We start from the raw sequence: 24,558 nt of genomic DNA on the forward strand, positions 1-24,558 counted from the left end.
TCCTGAAAAACGTCCATCTATCTGTCCGTCCATCCAACCATTCATAAGTCTTGAAAACCATCCATCCAGTCCAACATTTGTTCTCCATCTTCCCTCGTTACATATCTGTCTTGTCTCTAGTTATTGAGACAACAAAGCATATGTAAGCTGAGCTTTTGAGCTCACACTCTAAAATGGTCTAAACAAGACTAGCAAACTGAAGCGTCAGTCTCCTCCTGACAAACCTGCAGCCTCCCTGTTTCTCAGTGCACTTTCTCCACCGCAAGCACACCGAGCAAAGTCACATACCAGAAATGCTTCAACAGCGCTCTTCATGAAAGATATGAAGCAATAATCTCATGACCTGCATAATAAAGAGACTGGTTGCTTACAACCAACAGCATGACTTGTTGGACGTGATTGCTTCAGACCAATGGATGAAAAGAACAAACCGTGGATGAATGGATAAAACAGGAGGCTGTAGATAACATCGCCTAGAAACATAATGAACTAGTTTACAGCTCTACGGTGGATAATTACGGCAGGGAACAATTCATGCCATAATTGCTTCCAGATGAGGCGATAAAATATCCTCGCAGCTGACTTATAATATACATACCAATCATTATAACATTATGGTTGCAGCTGGATGCATTTATTATACATCTGGAACTTTATAACCCAATTTTCACAAACCGCATATTGCCGTATAGCTCTAACACAGGCCTTTTTTCTTCTCTTTTAATTTTAGAAATATACGCAGCTGCTGTTTTATTGACCCTCGCTCTAATCCTCTGTGTTTAGACTATCTCTCCCAAAGATGACTGCACTGAAAGCTCACCACTAGATCCATCTTGGTAGAACATACAGTACAAACCGTATAGATGTTTCATCCGCCAGGCACACGGAAACAAGCCGAGTCATCTGAACATGAACTTTGAGAGGCTGTGGATTTGATTGCATCACTGCCTTGTGTTGAGCCAGAGATGTTTCATAATACATTGCTTATTTATTGTTTGCTTGCTTTTTTTTTTTTAGCTCAGTTCTGGTCATAAATAAACTGTGTCTGTGTGTGTGTGTGTGTCTGTACTCTACCCTGAAGTCATCGCCTCAGCATCATCCATGACACACTTCCACCATTCCTGTGGAGACTAATTTTGCCTGCTGTTCTCCTGCTGGCTTGCTAAATATAACCTCAACAAGAGCGCGTGTTTGGGTGTGTGATGCGTTCTGACGGTCGGACCACCGTGCTGCATTGGCAATATCACAGAGTCCTGGATGGTTTCTTTGGCGTGGAAAAGCTGGAACAAATGTTTCCGGTCCCAGAAAGAGAGAGGGACTCTGTTTTTACTAAAGGCTTGTTTATGGTGAACAATTTTTATTCTTCTGTCTGTATCGCTATGTTGTCATCTATATGTGATTTGGCTTTGAGAAACTAAATGTACTTGCTGTGTACGATGTATATGCAACCGTTATACAATTCAATGTGAAGTTATTTCAATTACTTGATAGCCAATTCAAAAAAAGGATATAAACTTATATTTAATACTCATTAACTAATCTTTAGAAGGAGTTGTAACAGAAAGGAGATTAAAATAATCTTAGCTCATTGTACTGTAGGATGTATTTGACAAATAACATTTCATTAAGAATTTAAAACAATAGATATGTATTCATTGCTGTCTGGTTAAAGACTGCAGTAAATCATGCTTAGTTCCAGTTTATAGTTTAATTTCTGAAGAACAAGCAGAACAATGCTAATGTGTACCAAGGTTTCAGCTGCTGAAACACGAGTGCTGAAATTGATGAGCTGTATTATTATTAAATCAGCTTTGCTATGTCTAGAACCAAAATCACAAACTATGAAATGCAATGAAAAAAAAATATATTTTGTTTAGTTGGTGATAAATAACAATAACAATAGTAGTAATTTCTGATGACTCACAGTAGTAGTTTCACTGCAGCATCCTGACTTGTCCTGACATGCAGTTTATGGGCTTGTTGCAGCAGTTTTCTGATGTTGGCTGAAATGTGTTCAGAGATAAGTCAGGTGATCAAATAAGATATGTTTAATATACCCGTTTTTTAAAATCTAATGTTCAGAATCCTGAACGTGTAAAGAAAGCTGTTCTTCAGTTTTGTAAAAATATTTACTGATTGGTCTTGTTGCAATTAGATTTTGAAAGCTTGACACATTGTGAATGCTGTGTTGACGTAATCTGTGTCCCTTTTAAGTAGAGGAATAGTTTACTAAAAAGCAAATGAAAGTCAATATTAATAAAAGCATAACAAAAAAAATTTAAGTTCAATGATAATCTTGATTGTTATCAGTGGTGGGCACATTTCCGCTAATCAGCCTATATGCTAATTGCTGAGCTAAGTTTTTTTTTTTTTTTTGCTAACTTTGGAAACGCTTAGTACACTTAGATTCTGCAAAATTAATGTCAATTTGCAATGACAAACTTGGTTCTTTTGAAGCCGATATCCTGTGTTGTTGCACGTTATGTTATTGACACATAGTGGCTATCAACATAGTTGCTTTAGCATTAGCTTCTACTGAATACGTTTTTAGTGTTAGCTTAGTGGAACAGCTAGATGCATTCCTGGTGGATGGATGGAAGGATTGATTGATTGTACATGTGGGTAAGTAGATTTTTTTAAAATACCAGCATGAAACTTAACTTTGCTTCAATGCTTAACTTTATGGTTAATGACTGAATAGTAAAAAAAAATAGCAAAAGGTACATCTAAGAATCTGCTTAGATGTGCTCTCTGGTATTGGTACCAGAGAGCACAGCAAACATTTAGACATCTAGTGCAGTGCATGCCTTGATGTATGTGGGCTGTCTGAGCAGCTGAAGGAGGAATCAACACCCTATTTGGCAGTTGGTCATAATGTTATGCCTTATTTATCGATGCTACCTCAAACATGGATTAAGTGAGCTGAACAAATAATAGTGTCAATAGCAGTAGTATTCCTAACAATAGATATTTTTTCCCCAGTGGTCTATTAATAGTAGACTACATAGACTCGTGCTGTCACGGTCTTCCTGGTCCAAAAATAGACCGAGTCGAGGCACGGAAACACAAAACTGGGCTCTCCTGGAGTCCGGCGCTCGGTCACGACTCGGGTGTGGAAGCGTGGAGGTGATTAAAGCTTGTGGAGGACGAGGCGGAAGAGCAGCTCCGGTACCACCGGCTGCGGGGCTCCGTGACAGCTCGCGCTCTCAGGGAATTCCGGTGGCCACGCGCGATGACGTGTGAGCGTTTCTCTTTAAAGCTGCGCTGCGTCCGTGTGGTGGGGGAACAGAGCAGAGCAGAGAGAGGACAGAAGCTCGACGACAGCCGCTGAACAGAGACAGAACGGACTATAATTTAAAATAAAAAAGGAAAATAAAGCGTGGAGGCAGCTTTCTGGAACAGTTTGGCCGCCCTGTGGTTCCCGTTTCTGGGCTGTTTGGAGAAGGAAGCCGCTGATATAAGAGGATTGTAGCGCAGAGCTCTCTTCCAGCCGGCTGCTGACTCGGAGCTGCTCTAACTTGGGATACCACACAGAGCACTGCGGATATTTAACTCAGTCAGTTTTGTTCGCGGAGGGATTATTTTAAACACGGACAGACGGTGAGTACTCTGAAACAGTGTTGTTTCCTTTTTCTTTCCTTTTCTTTTGTGATGAGTAAATAAATAACACTTAAATGATTTTTAATCAGTGAGTGTAACTTATTGCAATTAATAAGGTGGGGGGAATTTGGCTGTCTCTGAAATCATCCTGAACCACAGGTGGTTCTGTTTGATCCCACGCGTGTGTGCATAATTCACATCCACGATGAAGTCACATTTACCGGACTTGGTTGGTCTTTGTAGTGGCATCTGAGTAATTTCTCTCCCAGAAGCGATGTCTTGTTTTCTTTCTGAAACAGCTGAAGAGTTTTCAGGAGTGTTTCTGCGTCAGTTCGGTTGTCACGTCTGTTTATGAATGAAAATATCGCAATCCCCGTGTTATTGTGAAACAAACCGGCACTGTGTGTGTCACTAGAGGACATGGGGATGATGAAAACTGCATGTGTAAGGAGATCTCACGGGCATTGTGCGTGTGTGAGAGCTGGAGTGGGGGGTGGGCAGGATCACCGAGGTCGCCAGCCGTATAAAGTGAATGGATTGCTGCGACCCCCATCAACCCCCTCAGTCAATCCTTACGCACACAAAGAGCCGGACTGAAAGAAAATGATTTGCATCACCTTACTCTTTTTCTTTAAAAGAGGGGGGGGAGGGTTGATGTTTTGGTGCTGTCCATTAAGGTTCCAGTGGTAGTCTGACCACTTCTTATGTTTTGGTTAACGTGATTTGCTGCGTAGTTATCAGATTTCAGGCGTCCAAAAATGACTCCAAAGCGCATATTTATTTATTTTTTTATAAATCTAATGGATTAAATAGTAGGATTCATGCGTCTCACATAAGTATCCAAAACATTACGCACCGATCTCCTTAGAAGAACGGTAAACAAACGTCCATACATGGATACTTTATTCATCCCAAAGGGGATTTAAATATTACAGTTTCTCGTATTAATTCAAGACTCTTCCAAGTTTCTGTCTACTTATATTGTGTAAGCGTCGAAAATAGTTACTTTGCCTTAAAACTCCTCGTTGTTACCCCCTCCCTCACCCCCAATATCTAATGTGGATTGTTTATCTTTCTTCTCTAGAGCGTAATTGTCCAAAGATTACGCATAGATAGTCTACGTAAAGTAATTTTCTATCCGGTTTAGGAGTAAACTGAGTACTCAAGGGGGCTTATAAGCCATTTTATTGCCTGTTATAAAAGACCAGAGGTCAGAAATCAGCGAAGTGTGCCAGCATGGGGTCTTTGATGGCTCACTTCCTATCACTCGGATCGATTGGCGTGGAAAACAGCAGCGGGTTTTTGTCTCCTTTTGAAGTTTGAGGCTGTAAAGAGTCATCCATCCACTCACACACGCAGGCACACACTTTGTGCTTCGACTCCACTCCGCCCCCCACTTGTCCCGTGATCTCAACAGGAGCGTGTATGAATGAACAGTCGCCGCCCATTTTACTACGAGCAGTGATGAGCACGGAGGAAAATTAAAGTGACAGAACGACATGGAGGGGGGAAGTGTACAAAAAACGTGAGTCAGATAAGTTGAGTAAGCAGGAGAGATGTGCGGCGGCGGGATTTATTTCCTCCTTTAATATTTATTTAAATAGTTTTTCAGTTAATGCTACCATTTTGTGCTTAATTTCTAACTTGATTTTTGATTTGATTTGTACATTTTCACTGAATCTTCAAGTTGTACAAAACAATTGAATGATCTTGAGACATGCATTCTGTTTAAATTGGGATTATGAAATCCTGCACACAAACGGGTTTTGTTAGTTTTATGTCTTGCCTCATAATTCCACACCCATCAGCATGAACGGGAAGGAAACGGTGTGGTAGGTATGAAGTTTTAAACAGTGCTAAGCCGGTCATATAATGTGGCATGATCTAATAATGTTACTTTTATACTTTAATACACTAAAATAGCATTTGCGCATACTAAAAAAGGTGTAGGGCATAATAATTAAGCCATATGTTGGCTTAGATCAAAAGCCAATATATGTACTGATTCTGCTTTAATGCTACTAGCCAGACATTTCTAGAAAACCAAACCAATTACAGTATTTGTAATGTTTATTTCTCAAAGAACATTGTGTTATGATCAGTTATTTAACTTGGTTTGCTATTTAGATTGGAAATGTGTAAAAAAAAAAAATTACACCACAGAAACCAGCTTTCTTCCGAATATATCAACTGGCTTGTCAAAAGTCACTCATGTTCCAGTGTTTACTAGTAAATGTTAGTGAAGCAGTCAGATTACTGTGGCTTCTCTGATGTCATCAATCAGCGTATAAACAAAGAAGCAGCGTTTGTTTTTACTTGTGTTCTGTTGAAATGTGTTTTCTGTGAAATCCTGCAGTGGAAATCCATGCTTCATAACTTCGATTAGTGCCGTAGAGTTCTTGGTGGAGTAAAGATGCTGTATCGTGTTGTTTCACTCAGGCAGTTGCTGGAAATGGGACGTTGTTCACAACAGTACCAGTCTGAGTGTCTGTGCTTCAAAGTGAAACAACTTGGAGGGGAAGTGGCCGGGTGAATGTCGTGATGAAACATCTGTCAGTGTCACACCATTCTGTTGCAGCCCTTTTCCAGTAAAAAAGGGTCCGTTTTTGATCCAGAGTGACAAAACCGTAGAGAAGGGAGGAGAGATGCATGACGGTACCCCACCCTCCTTCCAGCACTCCATCCAGTCAGAAGCTAAAACACAAGTTCTCCTCTCTGTTAGAGACCAACAGAGGGATTTCCCACCGCTTCAGTGTCGGCGCACAGTTTAAACTTTAAAGGGAGTCGATCAAAGCCTTTTCAGTTTCTCTCTATGAGCGTGAGACACTGAACGGAGCAGATGCGCTTGACAAGACTGCAATATTGGCATTTTTTAATTTTTGTTTTGCGTAGTTTTAAAGTGGAAAATCTTTTTAAATGTGTAATTCCTTCATTCCCTGCTAGAAGGCTATTTGTGGATTCAGGACGTTAAAGGTTTGAGGCAAGAGCCTGCTTCAGAACTCATTAGATCTTCTTGTTCTGGTCTATCCAAAACCAGAATAACAAGCTGGTATTTACTAGCTAATTAGTCAGGCTATCCACTCTTGTAGCCAGGCTGCACTTGGCTGCTTTACAGACGTGTTGCAGCATGCCAACTATAATTTTAAAACAGTGTTGGCCATTTAGCTTCCCTACCATGACAGTCTAGGGTTTTCGTACCTGAAAATATTTCCAGCTAAATGTCTGTCTTGTGAGGGAAAGGTGTAGAAGCCATGGTCTTTCAGCCACCTGACTGACAGTGTGTAGGAACGGTATGGGTAAAGGTGGAGCTGCGTTACCCTGGACTCTCTACAACTGGAGGAAATAGCCGTTGGTCAGAAGGTGGAGTACACTGGGACAGGTGCAGGTCCACAGTTTACCATGAGGCATTAAAATTATGTGGTAGCATGTAATCATCCTGCATGTTAACACATAACTGTAAACCCCAATTGATAATGTTTTCAAAACATGAAATTGAATTATCTTTGCTACTCTAGCTATTGAACTAATCTTGCGTCAATGTTAAGTGTACTACTTAATCTAACTGCTGGATATTTCGCTGAATTGCTGGTTTGTTCTTACTTTGACAAACAATAGTTTAATGTGTTTTTTATAGACTGCTGGCCAGAAGTAAAGAAATGTAGGTTTATGAATCCGTTAGAGATCTGCAAAACAGAGGTCACCCAAAGTTATTTTGGTTGATAAAGGGTCATAATTCCTTGTATTCAGTAAGTCAGATGGTCAGATGAGGATCAAAATATTATAGAATATGTGAGATTTGAGTATGTTTTATGTATGTTTGTAATCTCTAGGTACAACAAAATTAGAAAGGATACAATGAACATTAAAGGTACTAATTGACCTAAAAGTCTGCTGAGTAAGAGTTTTAGAGCAACACTTGTGTTAAAGAGGTTATAGATTGTGTGCAGTGTGGTTTATAGCCAGAAAACAGAATTTTGTCAGACTGTCATTGCCATAAAAAAGATGCTAAAACCTTTACGAGTGTGTTTCTCATCCACAGCTACGAGCTTTGTTTATGGCATTTTGTTCAGCTGTGGTAGAGAAAAGCATTTCATCCGGAGTGTGAAAGGGGACGGGGTTGTTTATATTCAGCTTGTTGCACTGAGAAAGTTTTCCTCCCTTTGTTACCTCTGGCTCTCCTCCACTGATGATGGTGGGGATGCCACAGTGGAAACAGGGGTTTGCGTGACTCATACCAAAAACTACACAGACTCTCACACCTTGGAAAGAATTTGCTTCCCTTCACCTCATTTTACCTCACCTCACCTCTTCTGAGTTATACCCTCGGTAACGCAGCCTGCTGGATAAATAATATCTCAGGCAGCTCAGCTGGAGATTTATATACAAACTGCCTGCAGGAATCGGCGGCGACGGTGGTATCTTAGGAATCTCCAAACAGGCCTTGGATGTTTTCTAGACTAAATGTACAAGCTGTGCTTTTGTAACGAAACGGCTCTGCCTGCGTCACAGCTCTTCTGATTAAAGATCTTGGCGCATATGAGGAAAAAAATAAAATAAAACACTGCGCCGGGCCATCTGTACTCACGCTGTCATTATGTGTGATAAAGCTCTCCCTCACACAAAACCTATCCCTATTATTTTGTGTGTTTTGGCCCACACACAGCATTGCTGATGAGGCATATTGTGAGTCCAGGGAAGGAAGAGGGAAAAAACAGGGGGGATTAGTTGGTGTGTGTGTGTGTGAGGTCAGCCTGCCCTGTGTTGCTGTAAACATGTTGATCATAAAGACCTCATACAAACCCTGATGATGAAGTCCTTCCTCTGAAGAAAGTAAAGACACAGCCTGCTCCCCTGGTAACAGTTGGGAAGGACAAAGTTTTTAATGTTGGGACCATCTGAGACATTCTGAATGGATTGGGGCTCAGATGGGGATTTTTGAGATTTTATTCTTCCAATAAAAAGTGGGAGCATCTATTGTCTCAAAATGGAAAGTTTGGGGGCTTTTGCGGTTGCTGAAGCGTGGAAATGAAGACTGGAAATGATCGAGCCACTGCCGGTTGTCAATAAGACGCCCACATCCTCATTATCGTTACAGGTTTATCAGGAATTATTGTTGTTGCACTTTCTAGTCAAGCTTTGTCTTGAGTCATCCACTTTTTCGGTTTGTCTTCCCAGATAGCGAAGTTCTTGTTTTTGAGTCTGAAAAGAGAACCGAACTGATGTTTCCATTGGGTTTCTGTGAAAATGAAGAACAAGCAACTGGAAAGAAGAGTCATTGCCCACTATCGCTCACGTTTACCAGAAAATAGAGGCTGATGAAGCAACCAGGAGTCACTGTCGGCGATTTGCCTTGTTTTTGCTCGGGCTTTGAATGAGTCATTCATGATGTGTGTCTCAGAGGAGTGTTTCAGGAACCATGTGGGCAAGTTTTAGCTGTTCTTTTTGCACATCAATTAAGGTAAATATTTGTCAGAAAGCGAGTGAAAGCAGACGGCTAAAAACAAAGCGAGATCATCTTTTTAAACAGGAAACCACACTCTTTGGTACCCCTTCAGGGAGGCCTACTTCCTGTGATGTGGACGACAGTTTCCTCTCCCCCTGAGCTCAGTTCCCCTTCTCTGTAACGTCACACATGCGAGCGGCTGATCGTTTTTCATGAGTGTCTATGTGAGGAGCAGCCCACTAACCCAGTTGTGTGCTATCAGTCTCAACCCAGTTCCTTTCAGAAAAGGGCCTCATCTATTTCCCCTTTTCCCTACTTTTAAATGTGGCTTTTTTCTTTTAAAAAGGTGTTAACAAACAGGTTGCGTGTGAATATGTCTTCTTGTTGCTCCTAAACAAGTGAAAGCAGCTGTTAGAAGGTACAAAAAGCACTTTTGACGTCAACAAGTCCGCCCCAACATCCAGGATGAGACATCTTAGTTGGCGCTACCGGCAACAGATACCAGCAAATCCTGAATGTGAAAGTTTTGATCTTGCAAATGACCTACCAGCAAGTGGTGACTAAAACGTTAAGCTTTGGTTTAATCACAGATCATAAGCTTGTAAATTGATATGAAGCCAACAATTTCTCTAGTTCTTGTTGTTGTTTATAAGCTATGTTTATTAGTCAAAGTGTATGTGTTCTCTTAAGTAGGTCAATAAAAATGATTATTATCTGGATGATTCCAGGTTCTTTCTTTGAGTCAACAATCTTCATGTACGTATCCTTACATGTCCATATTGGTTACTAGATTGGACTTTGTTAGGACAACATTGTAGAAGACGTGTAATATCAAGGCTCCCTCATACTTTGGTGCACTGTGCGTATTCTGTGAGCCGCACGGACTCTGCTTGCTCTGTCCATGGACAGTTGTGGTTTTATAGATGAACGTACCAATTGCCTACATTTTTTTTTTTGCGACAAATAGCTTAATTTCCCACAATCTGAATGGTTTCCAGCAGGTTTAATGAGCTAGTTGGGTGCCTAGCCAGGTTTCTCCGTCAACAGGGCAGCCACTGCTCATCTGTCACTGTAGCACAGAGGATGACAGTCGTGCTATACGTCCTTACGACTGGTTCCGACTTTGAGTCCGTCTGAGTATTAGGGAGCTGTTAGGATTAATGATACTACCTAGCCGTCAGTCCAAATAACTGCCCAAACGTTTTATCTTTGTAGATATTACTGTAGCTAATGGTGTGCTTCGTTGTACGTGAAAGCTGGATTCACGGATCCCAGTAAAATATACCCCCAAAAATTAAATTTTGAAAGATGTATGTCTCTGATTTCAGGTTCTAAAGTGGACACAGTGTGTATAAAACCCACTAAAACTTACAAGTTAGAACCTCTATCTTTTTCCACTAAAGGTACACTTAGTGGATGTACAGCCTTTATCTGCTTGTTCTTTTAGTGTTTGAATGCATGAAATGGAGAGAAACACATTATCTTAACGCTTGTAATGTAGTAGCTAACAACTACAACAACTGTGAAATCCCATTGGTTTTCTGACTTGAACTAAAACACACTTCACCTCAGGTGTGAAGACAATTTCAAATGATTTGAGCTTTGACTACTGAGGCAAATCGACTCTTTCTGGGGTTTACCCTATTAAGTGAATGTTCCTGGGATGTCTGGCTTCAAGTATATTCCCCCAGATGGATGAAGCTGTACTAAACATAAAATGCATTTTAGCTCCTTTTGGTTCCAAATGGATGGATTTAATTATAGAAAGAGAGGAGTGTTCAACTTGCTGTGTCCTCATTTGACCTGAGGATCATCATTGGCACTGCGTTCTCTGGCTTTTCCTGAGCGTGCGTGTTTGAGGAGGCAGACGTGATGAAGTTGGCCCCCATCACCGGCTAGGATCGGCATGTGCTGACGTTTGCTCACGCACGAACAAACAAAAGGAGAAAAAAAAAACATGCAGGGGAGGACGGATGTGAGGCAGAGAGAAATATTTGGTGTTTCCTCCAGAACACGATCTCTATCTGGGACTGATTATGTAATGGCCAAATGGAGTAGAGAGCGTGAGGGAAGGCGGAATGAGATGAGGAGAGAGACACAGAAAAAGACCCAAGCTTGGTCTTTCCGCTCCTCAGAACGCCTTCCTCTCCTGCATGTTCTCCGAACCTAACCGGCTTTGTTTCTCATCAAACTGGCTCTCCAGTAACTCTTACACAATCTCTTTACATTCAGCGGCGTCATGCTCACTGCTGAACACTCTCGATGTTTTCTGTGTGCTAGTGTTTGCCTCGCCACCACGCAGCTCTGTAATGTCACACTGACGTTACCGTTGTATCACCGAGGAGGATAAAAACAGAATCGCAGCCAGTGCTCTCTGTCCCACAGATGGATATTTTTTGCTGCGAATATCGTCACCGCCTGCTTGCTCCTCTCTGGTCTGGCAGAAGATCAGAACGAGGCAGCGGTTGGCATGGCAGGCTAAAAACTGACTCAGACTCCCAGTTCGTTTTTCAACCGTTTGTTCCTCTTTGCCCCAGGCAGCGATGGAGCTAACCTTTCCGTATGAACTGGGAATGTCACATTTCTGAATTTCTCTTTGCCTCCTTGGTTACACCCACACAGCTGATGTTTTTTTTTTTTTTTTTTAGGGGCAGATGGGAGGGGGATAATTTGCAAGCACAGCAATGAGGGTGTTGACAGGAAGAGCGCTTTGATGAGTGCCGTCATTTGAGGGGGATTTCTGATCAACAAGATGTACCGTGGGGGGATTTTCTCATATTGGGTTTATCATCTGGATGTGTTTTTATTGAGAAAGAGAGAGAAATCCTTTGATTTTTCTCTTTCTATTTTGTTTTGATTTTTTTAAGAGTACACTGTGAAATACTGACTGGTTGTGGTTGTGTGGTAGAAGTGAAAGTAATCACTCCCATTCACACACTTGTCACTTTCAAACTTGTTTACTTTTAGCTTTTAGGATGGATTGAATCACAAAACTTGTTAACTTGCAGTTTGGCGGTTTGATTTCTGTCGCAGCACGAAACCCCCCTCCTCGTAGCTCATCACATCCTGTTTGTATATCTAAACACTCTCGATTTACCTCGTGTAGCGAGCGGAGCAGACATGACATCACGTAGTCCGAGAAAATTCCCACCGCTCTCGCATCAGCGGTGATGCAGAAAGACACCCACGGTCACCTGACTGTAAGCGGCGTCCCGAAGGGAGGCGGAGTTTTGCGGCCTCCGCTTTCGGGGAAGCCCTTTTCCAGAGTGTTGAGTCATCGGTAAGGTGGAAGGGGAAGGGGTTCCCCCCAAAAATTAACAGAGTAATGATGGTGCACATTCTCACAGATTGTCCTGTAGGTGGTGTCGCTGAGGTGATAAAACCTGAGCTGGAATCTAACACCACGGTTTGACGTCTACGTTCACGATCTTGTTTCACAAGACTGAGTTTCTCACACTCGGCTGCTGGTGTAGATGTGAGCAAACAGATAGCCAGGGTAGCAACTGGAGTAGACTGTTTGTTCGCAACACACATAAACACACAGCCTCTGTAAAAGGAGTAATTATAGCCTGGTCCCCGTGTCCCCGTTTGCCCTCAGCGGTTCAGTCTGCTGTCTACTTCCCTCGTTTTGTGAGTTTTATTAAATGTTTCCTCACATGAAATGGTCGACTTGGCCAGCTCAGCTCTTCCTCTTTGTGACATCAGTCCTGTTTGTGGCTGTTCGCCTGTTAAATTGCTCAGTCGGTCTCACCATTGTGTCAGTGAGAGGAGAGAATCCCGATGGGTCACCCTCCCGGCTTATTTAACCCCTCGCCTCCTGGCTACCATCAGGTTTCCCATAAAGTCCAGTTTATTGTTTCTGAAGTTGGAGATGGAGAAAACGGCACACTGACTAACCAAACTGGTAATCTGTTTGCTAAAGTTGACCTTAAAATATTTTATTTAACTAGATATTAATTGGTATTTCTCCTTAAATTTAAAAGATGTTGAAACAATTCAGTTCCAACTTTTTTTTTCTTAATTTCAAAATTATTTTTTATTAAATACATGTAATCAGGTAGGTATAGATTTGGATGAAAATACTCGTGTAGTTTGATTTCAAAAATGATAAAATTTTGAAAATTCAAATTTTATTAAAGTTAACTATAGAATTTATTTTTTTAATATTTGCTCCAACTAAACAACCATCTGTTCAATAAATACATTTCTATAAATAGAAAGACACCCACGGTCACCTGACTGTAAGCGGCGTAAGAGAAGATGCATTTAGTTATTTATAGTCCAGTAAACAAATTGATATTAGCTAGTCTGGCTATCTGCTTTGTTAGCGGTTGCAGTCAGACATTAAACCCACATGTCTGACTGCAGACATGGCCATAATAACCATAATAAGAGGTTATTATGGCTTTCCTGTTGTTGTTTACCCATATTATGTCTGTTTTTACAACTGGAAATATATCCAAAAAGAAAAAGTTGTTGTTGAATGACTTTAAAGGATTGCATCGGTACGGCGGAACATTTTAGAGGTTTTCAAATCTTGTACCTTGTTGTGGGAGCCGGCCCATGTTCTAATTTTTGTGTTTATATTGATCAACAGTTCATAAGCAGGATAATTTAAAACCTTTGGCCTTGCTAGATCATCATTTGCCTTAGAATAATGATGAACAAGCTGCATATTTCACAGATTCATTTAGTTTGCCCTGCATGTAAAAAAACAAAAAAAAAAAAAAACTGGTTTGCAATTCAGACAATCATTCCGAAAATGTAAAGAAACTTTGTAAAACCTTTTCTACATTGTACAGAGTCCATCTGGTGACAGGGGAGGAAAAGAAACGTGGCCACGACTCAATAACTCGTGGGAACGACTTGTTTAATTTATGGCTTTTCATGGGAACATCTTAATTATAATAGTCATTGCCACAAATTAAACGAGTCGTTCCCACGAGTTAGCAAGTTGTGGGCATATTAAGACAATTTTTTTTTTTTTTTGTCCCATGTCTTCAGACAGACTCCGTGATATTGGTAGCATTTGCTGGACAACCACGGCTAAGATGTGTTGTTCATCAGAAACAACTTGGGTTAAACTCTGCTTGCTAGCATGTTTGCCTTTAGCATTAGCGTCCTTGCTGGGTTAACTAAAATTGGAGAAGATTTTTAAATCCATTTATTAAAAGCAGCATGCTAAGCACAACCACTGCTAAGATGTACTGTTCATTAGCAGACACTCCCAAAGAGTCAGGAAACTCTGCTTGCTACCATGCTTGATTTTAGCATTAGCATTGTCACTAAGCTAACGCTGAATACAAACTTAGGCTTTTGGTTTTTGCTCTGACGCAGCCTAACAAGTCTTGTTATATTTAATAAATGTTAACTAAATTAATGCATATTGCTCCCCATAGAAACAAACTAGCCTCACTGTTCTTACCATGCTTGGTAGGATAAACAAGAACAGCATCTGTCGGAACATCTTTAAAAATCCTTTTAGTTTGTCAAACTTGGCCATTTACTCACTATTGAAATATGAATTAATAAACAAATATTCCTGATCTATAATAAAAATAATTGCATTGGCTTATATTCAATGACCCCCCCAAGATTTATTTTGTACCTCTGAATCCTGCCTCGTGTTGTTTTTTTGACAGCTTGACAACAAAGTGCTTTCTGTTTTCCAGGTCTGAAGAGATGATTGGCAGCTGAAGAGGAGATTTGACAGAACTGTGAATCAATAACTCGGTGCTAACTCTGAAAGGTGAGCCCAGCTGGAGTGTTTGCATCAGTGGGGTCTTGACAGTTTCTGCCGGCCTATCTCCGCTCCACAGCAGCGTCTGGTGGAGCCTGATCCTTTGTGGTGGGGTGGGTGAGATAGAGACCGTGGCCTGTTTATGTGTCTGTGTGTGGAGCGAGTGGGCTTTAAATAGAGAGAGACGTCCAGAGTTAGTGAGAGGAGAGGAACTGGTGGGAGGGACCTTTACGCATGTCCAAAGCTAATTTGGGAAAGCTAGTGGAAGAGTGCTGCACTCTGCTGAGCAAGAGGAGTGACTCAACCTTACCGTGTGTCTGGTACACTCCAACTAAAGCAATTTCATTCAGTGAGTAGTGTTTTTAACATCTTAATCAAAATTAATAGCTGATTTTAAATTTAGGGTTTTGTAAAACCTGCTGATTCTGCTTCCAGCTGACTGTAATTTCTCTTTAAGCTCTTTAATATAGGGCGAGCAGAGACAGTCAGTCACTGTAAAACAGGTTTTACCTTTTATTATATTGGACAAAAATAATTGTGGAGTTGACATCTTTAAATAGTCTTTAGTGTCTATTATAGCAGTTAGTGGTTTGCATTGCTAATGCAACGGTCTGTTGGTATTTTCTTAGAAAACAGACTCCTATTTTAAGTCTGTTTTCAAATTCAGCATGCTTTATGACAGAGGTTGGAAGATTCAGAAGTATAAAACTGCAGCTTTGCTCTCTCTCACTTTCTCGCAGCCTCATTGAACTACAAACGTTCCTCTACATTTTATAGAAAGTGGTGTTTGTTAAAAATGGAGTCAGAACTGAGATCTTTAAAGCACCTTTGTGAAAATGAATGATTATTTTCCATTTAGAAGTAACTTTCATGCAACTAGATTCATCTTAAGGAACCTGGTAGCGTTTACATGTGATGTGTTCATTTATCGAAAACAGGTTTCTGACTCTGTCAGCTGCTTTCTCCATCCACCTCTACTATTTGACGCACTTTTAGGAATGTTATATCAGTAAATATGTACAGGGATGGAAAAATAAGTTGGATTATTGTCTGATTCAGATTAACAGTCGTCCCTTTCAAGTTTTGTTGTCGTCTTTTCGGGTCTTCTCACCTTCTTACTTCTTGCCAAGTGCATTTTAAGTCTACAGAGTTGTGTCTTTCTCCTTTGTGTTTCCACCTCCACTGTTTTCTTTTGTGTGGTCTCCGTGTGTGTGGGAAGGTGTACGGGTGTTTTCGTGGCACCGTTCCCACTCTCCGCTCCATCTCTTCTCCTTAATCTATCCTTCCATCCTGTTCAGACCGTCTGTCGCTGCTGGCCCCCCTCTCCTCATCTCTATCACGCCTGCTGTAATGAGATTAAACTTTAGTGTATGCACTGGGCACACACACACACATACACACACACACACAGATCCAGTTAAGGAGAGCCCAGGCAGCACAAGCCTGATGCCACAGTGCAGCTTGGCTTGTTTCCAATGCTGCACACTCTTGGCACGTGACCAAAGCCTCTCACTCTTAGTCTTTCCCCTCTATCAGGAGCTCCATGCTTAGGATTACAGTAACAGCAGATCTGTCCTCATAGGTGAGCTCCCCACTGAGCCATCTGGGCCTCAGAAATAATCCCATTCTGTGCCATTTAACTCACTGCTGCCTCCTACTGGCTCACGTATGCAAATAAACCAGTGACAGACAAAGAAATTAACTAAATTTAGCTTTAGGGAGTAAGATGTAGCCACTGAGTAGCATTCAGCATAAAATCTACCCTAGTAGGTCACTCTCCTACCCGTCCCCTCTCAGCTGACACAACACTGTCTCTCTGTAACTACTCCATATAATGGAGAGAGCCCAGTGGCATTTGTTGACTTTTCAATGAGCCTCTGTGTTACTCACTCTCACACAGGCTCTTCTGTTTCTCTCTCTCTCTCTGCAGCCAGTCGGCTTCGAGTCTCCTGGTGCTGAAGAGAGGGGAGTCAGACGTTGCCGATTTTCTCAGTGTTGGAGTGAGGCCCTCTCTGTGCTGCAGTGGAGGGCTTCACAGATACGGCTACTCTGGTGAGTAGCCGTCGCAGCTTCTTAGGAGCAACAAAACACGAGACTCTGGGTTTGAAATGATTACAACCGTGGGACAGAAAATGCGTGTTTGTGTTAGTGAGGTGGGTGTCGCTGATTTTCCAGGCTGGATGCATCACACAGTGGAGCAGTTAAGCGGGCGAGGCACACGGGACTCCTTCCCTCTGGACGGACTCAACCGGGGGCCATGGCATCCCGTGAGCGGCCGCGCCTGGCAGCCAACTGCCAGGTTCGTAACCATGACAACCAGTACACAATCTTTCCCCTTTTGTTTACTGTAAAAGTGCCAGATCTAGCCTAGAGCTGCAGCTTGGACCAAAGTCCAACCAAATGTCACTTTGGTTTAGTTACAAGCCTGAAAACCAAGGAGTAGTTTTCATTTCTTTCCCTAAACAACAAACCCAAACCCCCAGGTTATGAATTGCGATCTTGTGGAGGTGACTACTTTTAAGGAAAAAGTTTTAAAAATGATTAAACCCACTGGCAAAGAACGAAAACGGCCTGCATTTGCTGAAGTCTACTTCTGCTCTAAACAACCTAAATGAACAGGAGTAGAAATTACACATATTTTGCTTCCTTTGACTTCTTCATTTCTAAACATTTCAACGACACTGAGAACAGTGTAACGGCACACCGAAGGCCCAAGACGAACCCGATCCGTTTTGGCATCTGCTTACTCCTGTGTGAAAACTCAACCTTGCGTGTTCGGTGCTGCGTAGAGGGAATCCTCAACTTGGAGCCTTTGCGTCAATTAAGAATCTGATTGGAACGTGAAAAGTCTGATCAGGAAAAAAAAAGTAATCAGCTTTACTGATAGAAAAACAGCAACATTTTGGAGTTTCTTCTGGATGGTCAACAATTGAACTGAAAACTGTCTGATTCTATTTATCAACCAATGGCTCTCTACACACCATTTCAACAAGAAGAAAAAAACAATTGATTTTTCTGTACTTGAACACCCAAAGGTAGTATGTTTCACAGATTTAGTGAAATATACATTTTAGAAGTGCAGATCGCTGCAGTGATTATCACTATAGTTCAGCAGTACAAGCATCCTCAGAATCCAAGTCAGTCAATTTTTGTGACATAAAACTTCAAGTATGAATTTGAAAGCAGATTTTGAGCCATTCATTGCTTTTTCTGTTTTCAATTAGGTGTTCGCCTGCAATGAACCAACCGCAGCTACTTCACCATCTACCTCCTGGAGCGCTAGGTGGATTAAACCATCACAGTAAATACTTAAGTAATGGGTAAGAGCTCCAAAAAACAAAATTCACGTACTGGTCTCCTTGAATTGGCTTCTTGATGTTTTAAAAATGTGTTATCTATAGATGTCTCACCAATGTTCAACTTTTATTTGAATGTCCAGGCCGATGCGGGGAGAAGAAAAGCTTGATCCCCCACCACCACCAATGTTCCCAGCAATGCATCGGGAGCAGCAGAGGCCTCCCCCTCAGCATCTTCATCCTCCTCCTCACAGAGTATGGGAACAGCAGTACGACTCCCACCATCCCCCTCATCCCCATCCGGTTCTGTCCCTGCCCAACGACCACACCATGCGTCTCTTTAATGGTTACCCTGGTAGCGGCGCACATCTGCTCAACCCACATCTTCCTCCTAACCGACCAAACCCACTGCTGAAGGTGAGAGAGGGGGAAAACCAAAGATGACACTTGCTCTGCTTCAAGAAACAAATGAACCGTTCGTGTTTTTTTCAGTTGGTTTCATCATCTGCTTTGGTTTGGGGGGGTGTTTTCAGGATCCCCAGGGTCCACCACTGCTGGGAGAAGAGATGCGGGCTCAGGTGCACCAGGTAGGAGCCTCTCTAATTGGCTGTGACCTTGTCTCTTCATTATATAGACAAAAGACAAACCCAAGTCATGCCATTCACTGATTCAATGACAAGAGACATTCTAGTTAAACTATATCAGAGCTTCTCTGATATTTCTATTAACGTTAATTTCTGCACTCAGCAGAGAGGCTACCCAGGGAAGATGCCGGGGGGTCAGCTGAAGAGACCAGGTCCTCCTCTGGGGGAGCATTCGGTCATCCAACACACTCCTCCAGTGTCCCATCACATACCTCCTCATCCGGTAGTCGAGGACAACCCCAGTCCCAGCAAGAGGAGAAAGAGTTTGGATCAGGTACACAGCAGCGTATTCCTACTTATCCCGTCACCTTGCCTGTCCTCCAGTGTCTGATTGTTCGGTTTGTTTTTTAATGCTTCAATCTGTGTGCAGGTGTCCCACTCAGGGTTGCAGCATTTTTCTGGCCAGTCTCCATCATCGTCTCAACAGCAGGCGCCAGCTCACCACCACGCCCCGAAACCTGCTTTCTGGAACCCCATCCATAAGGACAACGGCGTTCCCTGGAAGCCCCACACGTCTGACAGAAAACATCCACAAGAGTTTCAGGTACAAACAGATGCAGAATCTTTACCTTTCATTTTCAGCTTCATTGTTTTGGTGCACGGTTAATTGTTTTCCTTCTTGTGCTCTGGTTGATCAGGAAAGTAAAAAAGGGATGTGCAGCTACACCTCAAAGACCTCTCCCAATTCCTCCAGCCCTTCTAACCTCTCACCCCATCCTCCGAACTCGTCTCCGGGAGGCTACCACCAGGGATGTGCTCCCCACCTGCAGAAAGATGTGCTACAACCTCAGGCTGTGAATCATCACTCCCCTCATTCCTCCTACCCAAATCCAAGCTCCAAACTGGACCTGGGCTCCTCCTGCCAAGCTATGGAACCCCGTGGTCTAAACAAACAGAGAAGCCCGCTCGGTGGGGGCCACACACCGCCTACTCCAACCAGGGGAGACAAGGATCATCGGGTAAGAGCTCAGTCGTCACCAGCAAACGCTTCTGCAACCAGCAACAAAAACAACAGCAGCAGCAGCAGTGTGCCTTACTGCCACTACCAGCCTCACCCGGGGCTACGACACCCTGGTGCTCCTCCACCCCCTCCTCCTGCCAGCAGCACCTCAGTACCTCAGCAGCAGCAAAGTGGTCCCAGTGAGGCTTGGAGATACCAGAGCAGACCCAGCAGTCATTCCCTGGTGAGTAGAAGTCAGTCAAGCTTGTATGCGAGGCAGTAATGGACTAGAAATGTCAAAACCTGCTTCATAAACTGAGCAATTTGGTTTGAACGTCATAACATGTAATAGCTAGAGTTCAGCTGCTTTCTAAAGCATAGTTCTCCAGTATACAGAGCCAGAACAAACTGTTTTACTCTGTCATTGTTTTGGATGAAACCGATGACTCTTTAAAACTGGCAGCATACAACACAATGAGGGATGTAGCTGATAAAATCAGACACCACACCAGTGATTTCAAGAATGTTGCTTCTCCAAAAAGGAGTTTATAAGTTCTCACTTCTTCCTACCCCATTTTGAGCATGATAACTGAAACTGAAACAAAACAAAAAATCTGTATTTTCTCTTCTTTCTTATGCACTTCTTGTTACTGTGCACTATTTTATTTTTATATTTGTATCATGTTCGAATAAAATTTCATTTCATTTCATTTCATTTCAACCTGCCTTAGCCTTAACATACACATCATTTTTTTAGCTTGAGAAACGTCTTTACTAATGTGAATTGTGCCTTTAAAATTCGAAGTAACACCAACTGATGTAACATTTTGTGTGTTTTTCAGGAGTCGAGGGTCTACACGCCTCCAGGTCTGCTACCTCAACCCCAGCAGAGCCACAATCAGGTTGTAGACAGTCGACTTTCAGGTCCCCATCAGCATCAGCGCCACATCAGTCCCACTGTGCCCCCAACCAATTCCACCCGAATGCCTGTCATCACATCCAACCCGCCCATGTCTCTGTCCTCCTGCACTAACAGCCGCTACACCAGCAGCTCAGACAGAGTGACAGTGGCTAACGTCTCTTCGAGGCCTAAGTCGCCCCCTGGTGGTTGCTCTGTGAACAACCGCACGAGTCAGAACGGTTGGAGAGGAATGATGGATCCAAAGACCCAGAACTCCACTAGCCCCAAATCTCAGATGGATGCTCTGCTGCAGCCAGGTTGTCAGAGAGGCCAGGCTCAACAACAAGACCAGCCCAAACCTCAACACCAGGAATCCACAAGATCCCCGCCTACCAATGGGAAGATGTCATACTATGCTCAGGCTAACCTCCAGCAACCTCCTCGTCCATTTTCCTCATCGTCTCTGTTCTCCGTGGGCCACCAAAGAGTGGAGGACAGTGTAATCACAAGAAGAGATTCAAATCCTCTTCCCATCTCCCCTTCTACATACTGCCCAGCTTCTCTTCCTTCTGTCAACACTTCGTCTCAAGGATCCAGACCGAATCATCAGCCGCACTCCACATCGACACAGATGTTTTCCGCTCCACAAGCTTCGACTACTGTCCCTCAGTCGATGGGAGATGTTTTAGACAAGCTTGACGCCGAGCTGGAGGGGCATATGCAAGCCGAGGAGCGGCGGAGGAGAGACCGAGAAGAGCAGGAGAGGAAAAAGGAAGAGGAGAAACAAAAGAGAGAGTTAGAAATGAGACGAAAGCTGGAGGAGGAGAGACAGAAGAAACAGCAGCAGGAGGAGGAAAGGAAGAGAAGAGAAATGGAAAAAATTGTGATGGAGAGAAAAAGACGGGAACTGGCAAAGCAGGAGGAAGAGAGGAAAAAGCTGGAGTGGGAAAAGAGAGAGCAGGAAAGAAAGAGGAAAGAGTGGGAGAGACAAGAGGAGGAGCGAAAGAGGAGGGAAGCTGAGAGACTGGAAAGAAAGAAGAGGGAAATTGAACGGGCTAAAGAGGAGAAGAGAAAACTTGAGGAGGAAAAAAGGATGGAGCAGAAGAAAGAGGAAAGCCTCTGCAGCGCTAAAGGAAAAGAGCAGACTGCCATTGAAAACCTGGAAAGACTTCTCTCCGGAAACACCCCCACAGTGCCCCCACCTCCTCCCCTCTCCGTTCCTACGCCTCCCTCAGCCGCACCACCCTCCATTTCCCAGGCATCACCTCCGTACCCCTGGCTCAGTCGTGGCGGTTTACCTCCCGCTCCGACTACCCAGACCCCCAGCAACCCCACAGAGAGGCTACGCCCTCCTCCCCTCACACCGCAGACTGAGTACGCCAGAGAGAAGCAGCGGCTCAGGGAGATGGGGAGCAATGGTGGTGGTGGCACAACATTTAATCCCTCAACACTCAATACCTCAGGGATGAACCAGCCTGTACACCCCAGCAAACCCCCTGCAATGCAAGCAGCACCCAACCAATCCAAAGACTCTGGCAGGGAGAGAGACCTCCCTACCGTGGCAATTAGAGAGCCCCCCAAACTTTATCAGGCATTTTCTAGAGACACCCTCCCCTTGCCGCCTCTGTCATCAAGCTCAGCCGTCACCACGGGAGTCAACAAAAAGTTGACTGAAAGCAGTTGGGAAAACAATGGTACCGAATCGGACAGTGCTCAGTTTGAGGAGGAGCCCTCTGAAATGTCCACAATGCTCCCTGATGGTCTGGCTAACATTATGGCAATGCTGGATGAATCGATCAAAAAAGAGGAGGAACTGTACAGCAGTGAGAAGAACGGGTGTGCAGCTCTCATACACAACTTTATCCCAGGTGCTGATCCCATGAAGAGCTACCTGTGTGCCCCAGACCTGATCCCAGCCACAAAGCATCAGCCTAATCAGGAAGATTTGGGATCAAATCCAAGCCCACCTGTGCTCAGCCGGCAAGGCTCTCTGGCATCGCCTTGCAGCCGAACCTCATCCCTTGAGGAAGAGGAGGACTACCATAAGGCTGCCCCGAACGTTCCTCTGAGCACCAAGCCGACTGTAAACATGGAAATTGGAGTAGGGAATACAAACTACCGCCACAGTGACCTGGCTAAGCTCTATGGCCTCCCTGAGCAGATCAGAAGCGAAGCTGATGAAGAATCTGAGGAGGACTCTGAAGCCCCGTCTTGTTCTCCGCCTCCTCAAAGACCCCACCTCCATCAGACGGGGGTAAATAGTACGTTTAAGTCTTTGGCAACACTATTGGAAAGCCAGAAGTATGCCTATCGAGGAGGGCCTTTTGGGAGACCGCCTCCGTCCGCTCTGGTTGGCGTCAAATATTCCTCCTCGCTGTCGCTTGGCCCTGATATCTGCCGCCAGCAGCAAGGCAGTTCTCCCACGTCTGATTCAACAAGTCCACCATTCAGCCCCTCTGTCCCATCTCAGAAATCCTTTCCTCATTCACTGCTGGAGGATAAGAAGCTAAAAACGGAGGACAGTGACATGTGGACAGATGAGGGAGAGATGGAAGAAAGGGTGAACTCCGTGGAGGAGAGGAAAACCATAAAGCCCATTAAGGTAATCAAGACCGAACAAGAGCTGACCACCATCTCAGAGTCTTCTCTGAAGGAGCTGGGGAAGAACTGCGAAGTCATGCTGTGTCGACATTCACTTGATAGATCCGATCGCCGTGTGAAGTCGGAGGACAGATGGAAACCTGAGAAAGTGAAGGAGCACAAAGACAAGAAAAGAAAGCATGGTCACAGCCACAGCAGCAGGAAACACGAGGACAAGAAGGAAAGGAAGAAGCACAGAGAGAAGAGAGACGATGCTTCTTCTTCGTCGTCATCCTCCAGCTCCAGCCACAAACGCCACAGAGACGGCAAGAGCCACAAAGAGAAAAAGCACCGCAGAGTTCTGGGCGATCTCAATCTCCAGAGGCGAGAATCTGAGAAGGATCGGGTCCATTGTGAATTGGATAAAAAGAAACGGAAAGACGGCGCTGGCTCCTCTAGCGAGCGTGCAGCATGGACCTCGAGTTCAGGGGAAGTGTCTTCTGAACACAAAAATGCCACAGATGCCGGCTCGTTATTAGGTTCCAAAGACTTGTTGAAACTAAAGGCGCTGTCGGACGGGCCGCCCAAGGAGCTGAAGATTCGCCTCATCAAGGTGGAAAGCGGGGACAGGGAGACGTTCATTGCCTCTGAGGTGGAGGAGAAGAGGATTCCTCTCGCAGAAATCAGCATCAAGAACACTGCAAGTGAGATTATCCGCTCCTGCAAGTAAGTTCACACGGAGGTTCAGGTGTTTTCCAAGAGCTTCAACGGTATTTTCAGCTATCAAATCCTAAAGCGTATCCACATTTATTTTGTTCTGGTCTCCTTGTGATTTCAGGTCGGCTCGTATCAAAGGGAAATTCAAAGAGTCGTATCTGCTGCAAGCCTTCTCTGTTAAACCCATCATTAGCACAGATGAACCCATTCCTAGGGAGAAACTCAACCCCCCCACACCAAGCATCTACGTATGTCAACTTTTTAACACACTTCTGATCTGTAGCATAAGTGTGTTAAGTTAGAAAGCCACAGCAATGAAAGCATGTGCTGCCATCTTGTGGTGACTAAGAATCATTTTTTTCTTGTTTGCAGTTGGAGAGCAAGAGGGATGCCTTCTCTCCGGTCCTGCTGCAGTTCTGTACAGACCCAAAGAATCCTGTTACGGTCATCAGGGGACTAGCTGGATCTCTTCGACTCAGTACGTTACCAAACCTGTCACCCAAAATTAAGGAAATTATGAAAATACCTGAAAAAACCCCATCAGTTTGTCTAAGAGAATGTAGATTCTGACTCTCAATCACGATCCTCAAGATCAGAAGTCGGTAACTTCCAAAACAGGATCTTTGATGTACCGCATTTAGACTTCCTGTTATCTCCTGCGGTCTTGCTCTCTCTCTCTCTCTCTCTCTCTCTCTCT

At 43.6% G+C, this 24,558-nt stretch overlaps 1 protein-coding gene across 1 annotated transcript in view; it reads left to right on the forward strand.

The window, feature by feature from the left end:
* Positions 1 to 24,558, forward strand: part of kdm6ba (lysine (K)-specific demethylase 6B, a) — a 67,846-nt gene that overhangs the window by 38,664 nt on the left and 4,624 nt on the right. The window contains exons 3-14 of the mRNA XM_016677753.1: positions 14,716 to 14,792; positions 16,714 to 16,835; positions 16,959 to 17,082; positions 18,008 to 18,103; positions 18,223 to 18,496; positions 18,613 to 18,666; positions 18,827 to 18,997; positions 19,094 to 19,267; positions 19,362 to 19,907; positions 20,506 to 23,870; positions 23,983 to 24,109; positions 24,234 to 24,339. Of these exons, the coding sequence (XP_016533239.1) occupies positions 16,964 to 17,082; positions 18,008 to 18,103; positions 18,223 to 18,496; positions 18,613 to 18,666; positions 18,827 to 18,997; positions 19,094 to 19,267; positions 19,362 to 19,907; positions 20,506 to 23,870; positions 23,983 to 24,109; positions 24,234 to 24,339 (5,032 nt within the window). The 5' untranslated portion in view covers positions 14,716 to 14,792; positions 16,714 to 16,835; positions 16,959 to 16,963. The remainder of the gene's footprint in view (positions 1 to 14,715; positions 14,793 to 16,713; positions 16,836 to 16,958; positions 17,083 to 18,007; positions 18,104 to 18,222; positions 18,497 to 18,612; positions 18,667 to 18,826; positions 18,998 to 19,093; positions 19,268 to 19,361; positions 19,908 to 20,505; positions 23,871 to 23,982; positions 24,110 to 24,233; positions 24,340 to 24,558) is intronic.

Source organism: Poecilia formosa, unplaced genomic scaffold, assembly GCF_000485575.1.
Source record: "Poecilia formosa unplaced genomic scaffold, Poecilia_formosa-5.1.2 Scaffold163, whole genome shotgun sequence".
Taxonomy (NCBI): domain Eukaryota; kingdom Metazoa; phylum Chordata; class Actinopteri; order Cyprinodontiformes; family Poeciliidae; genus Poecilia; species Poecilia formosa.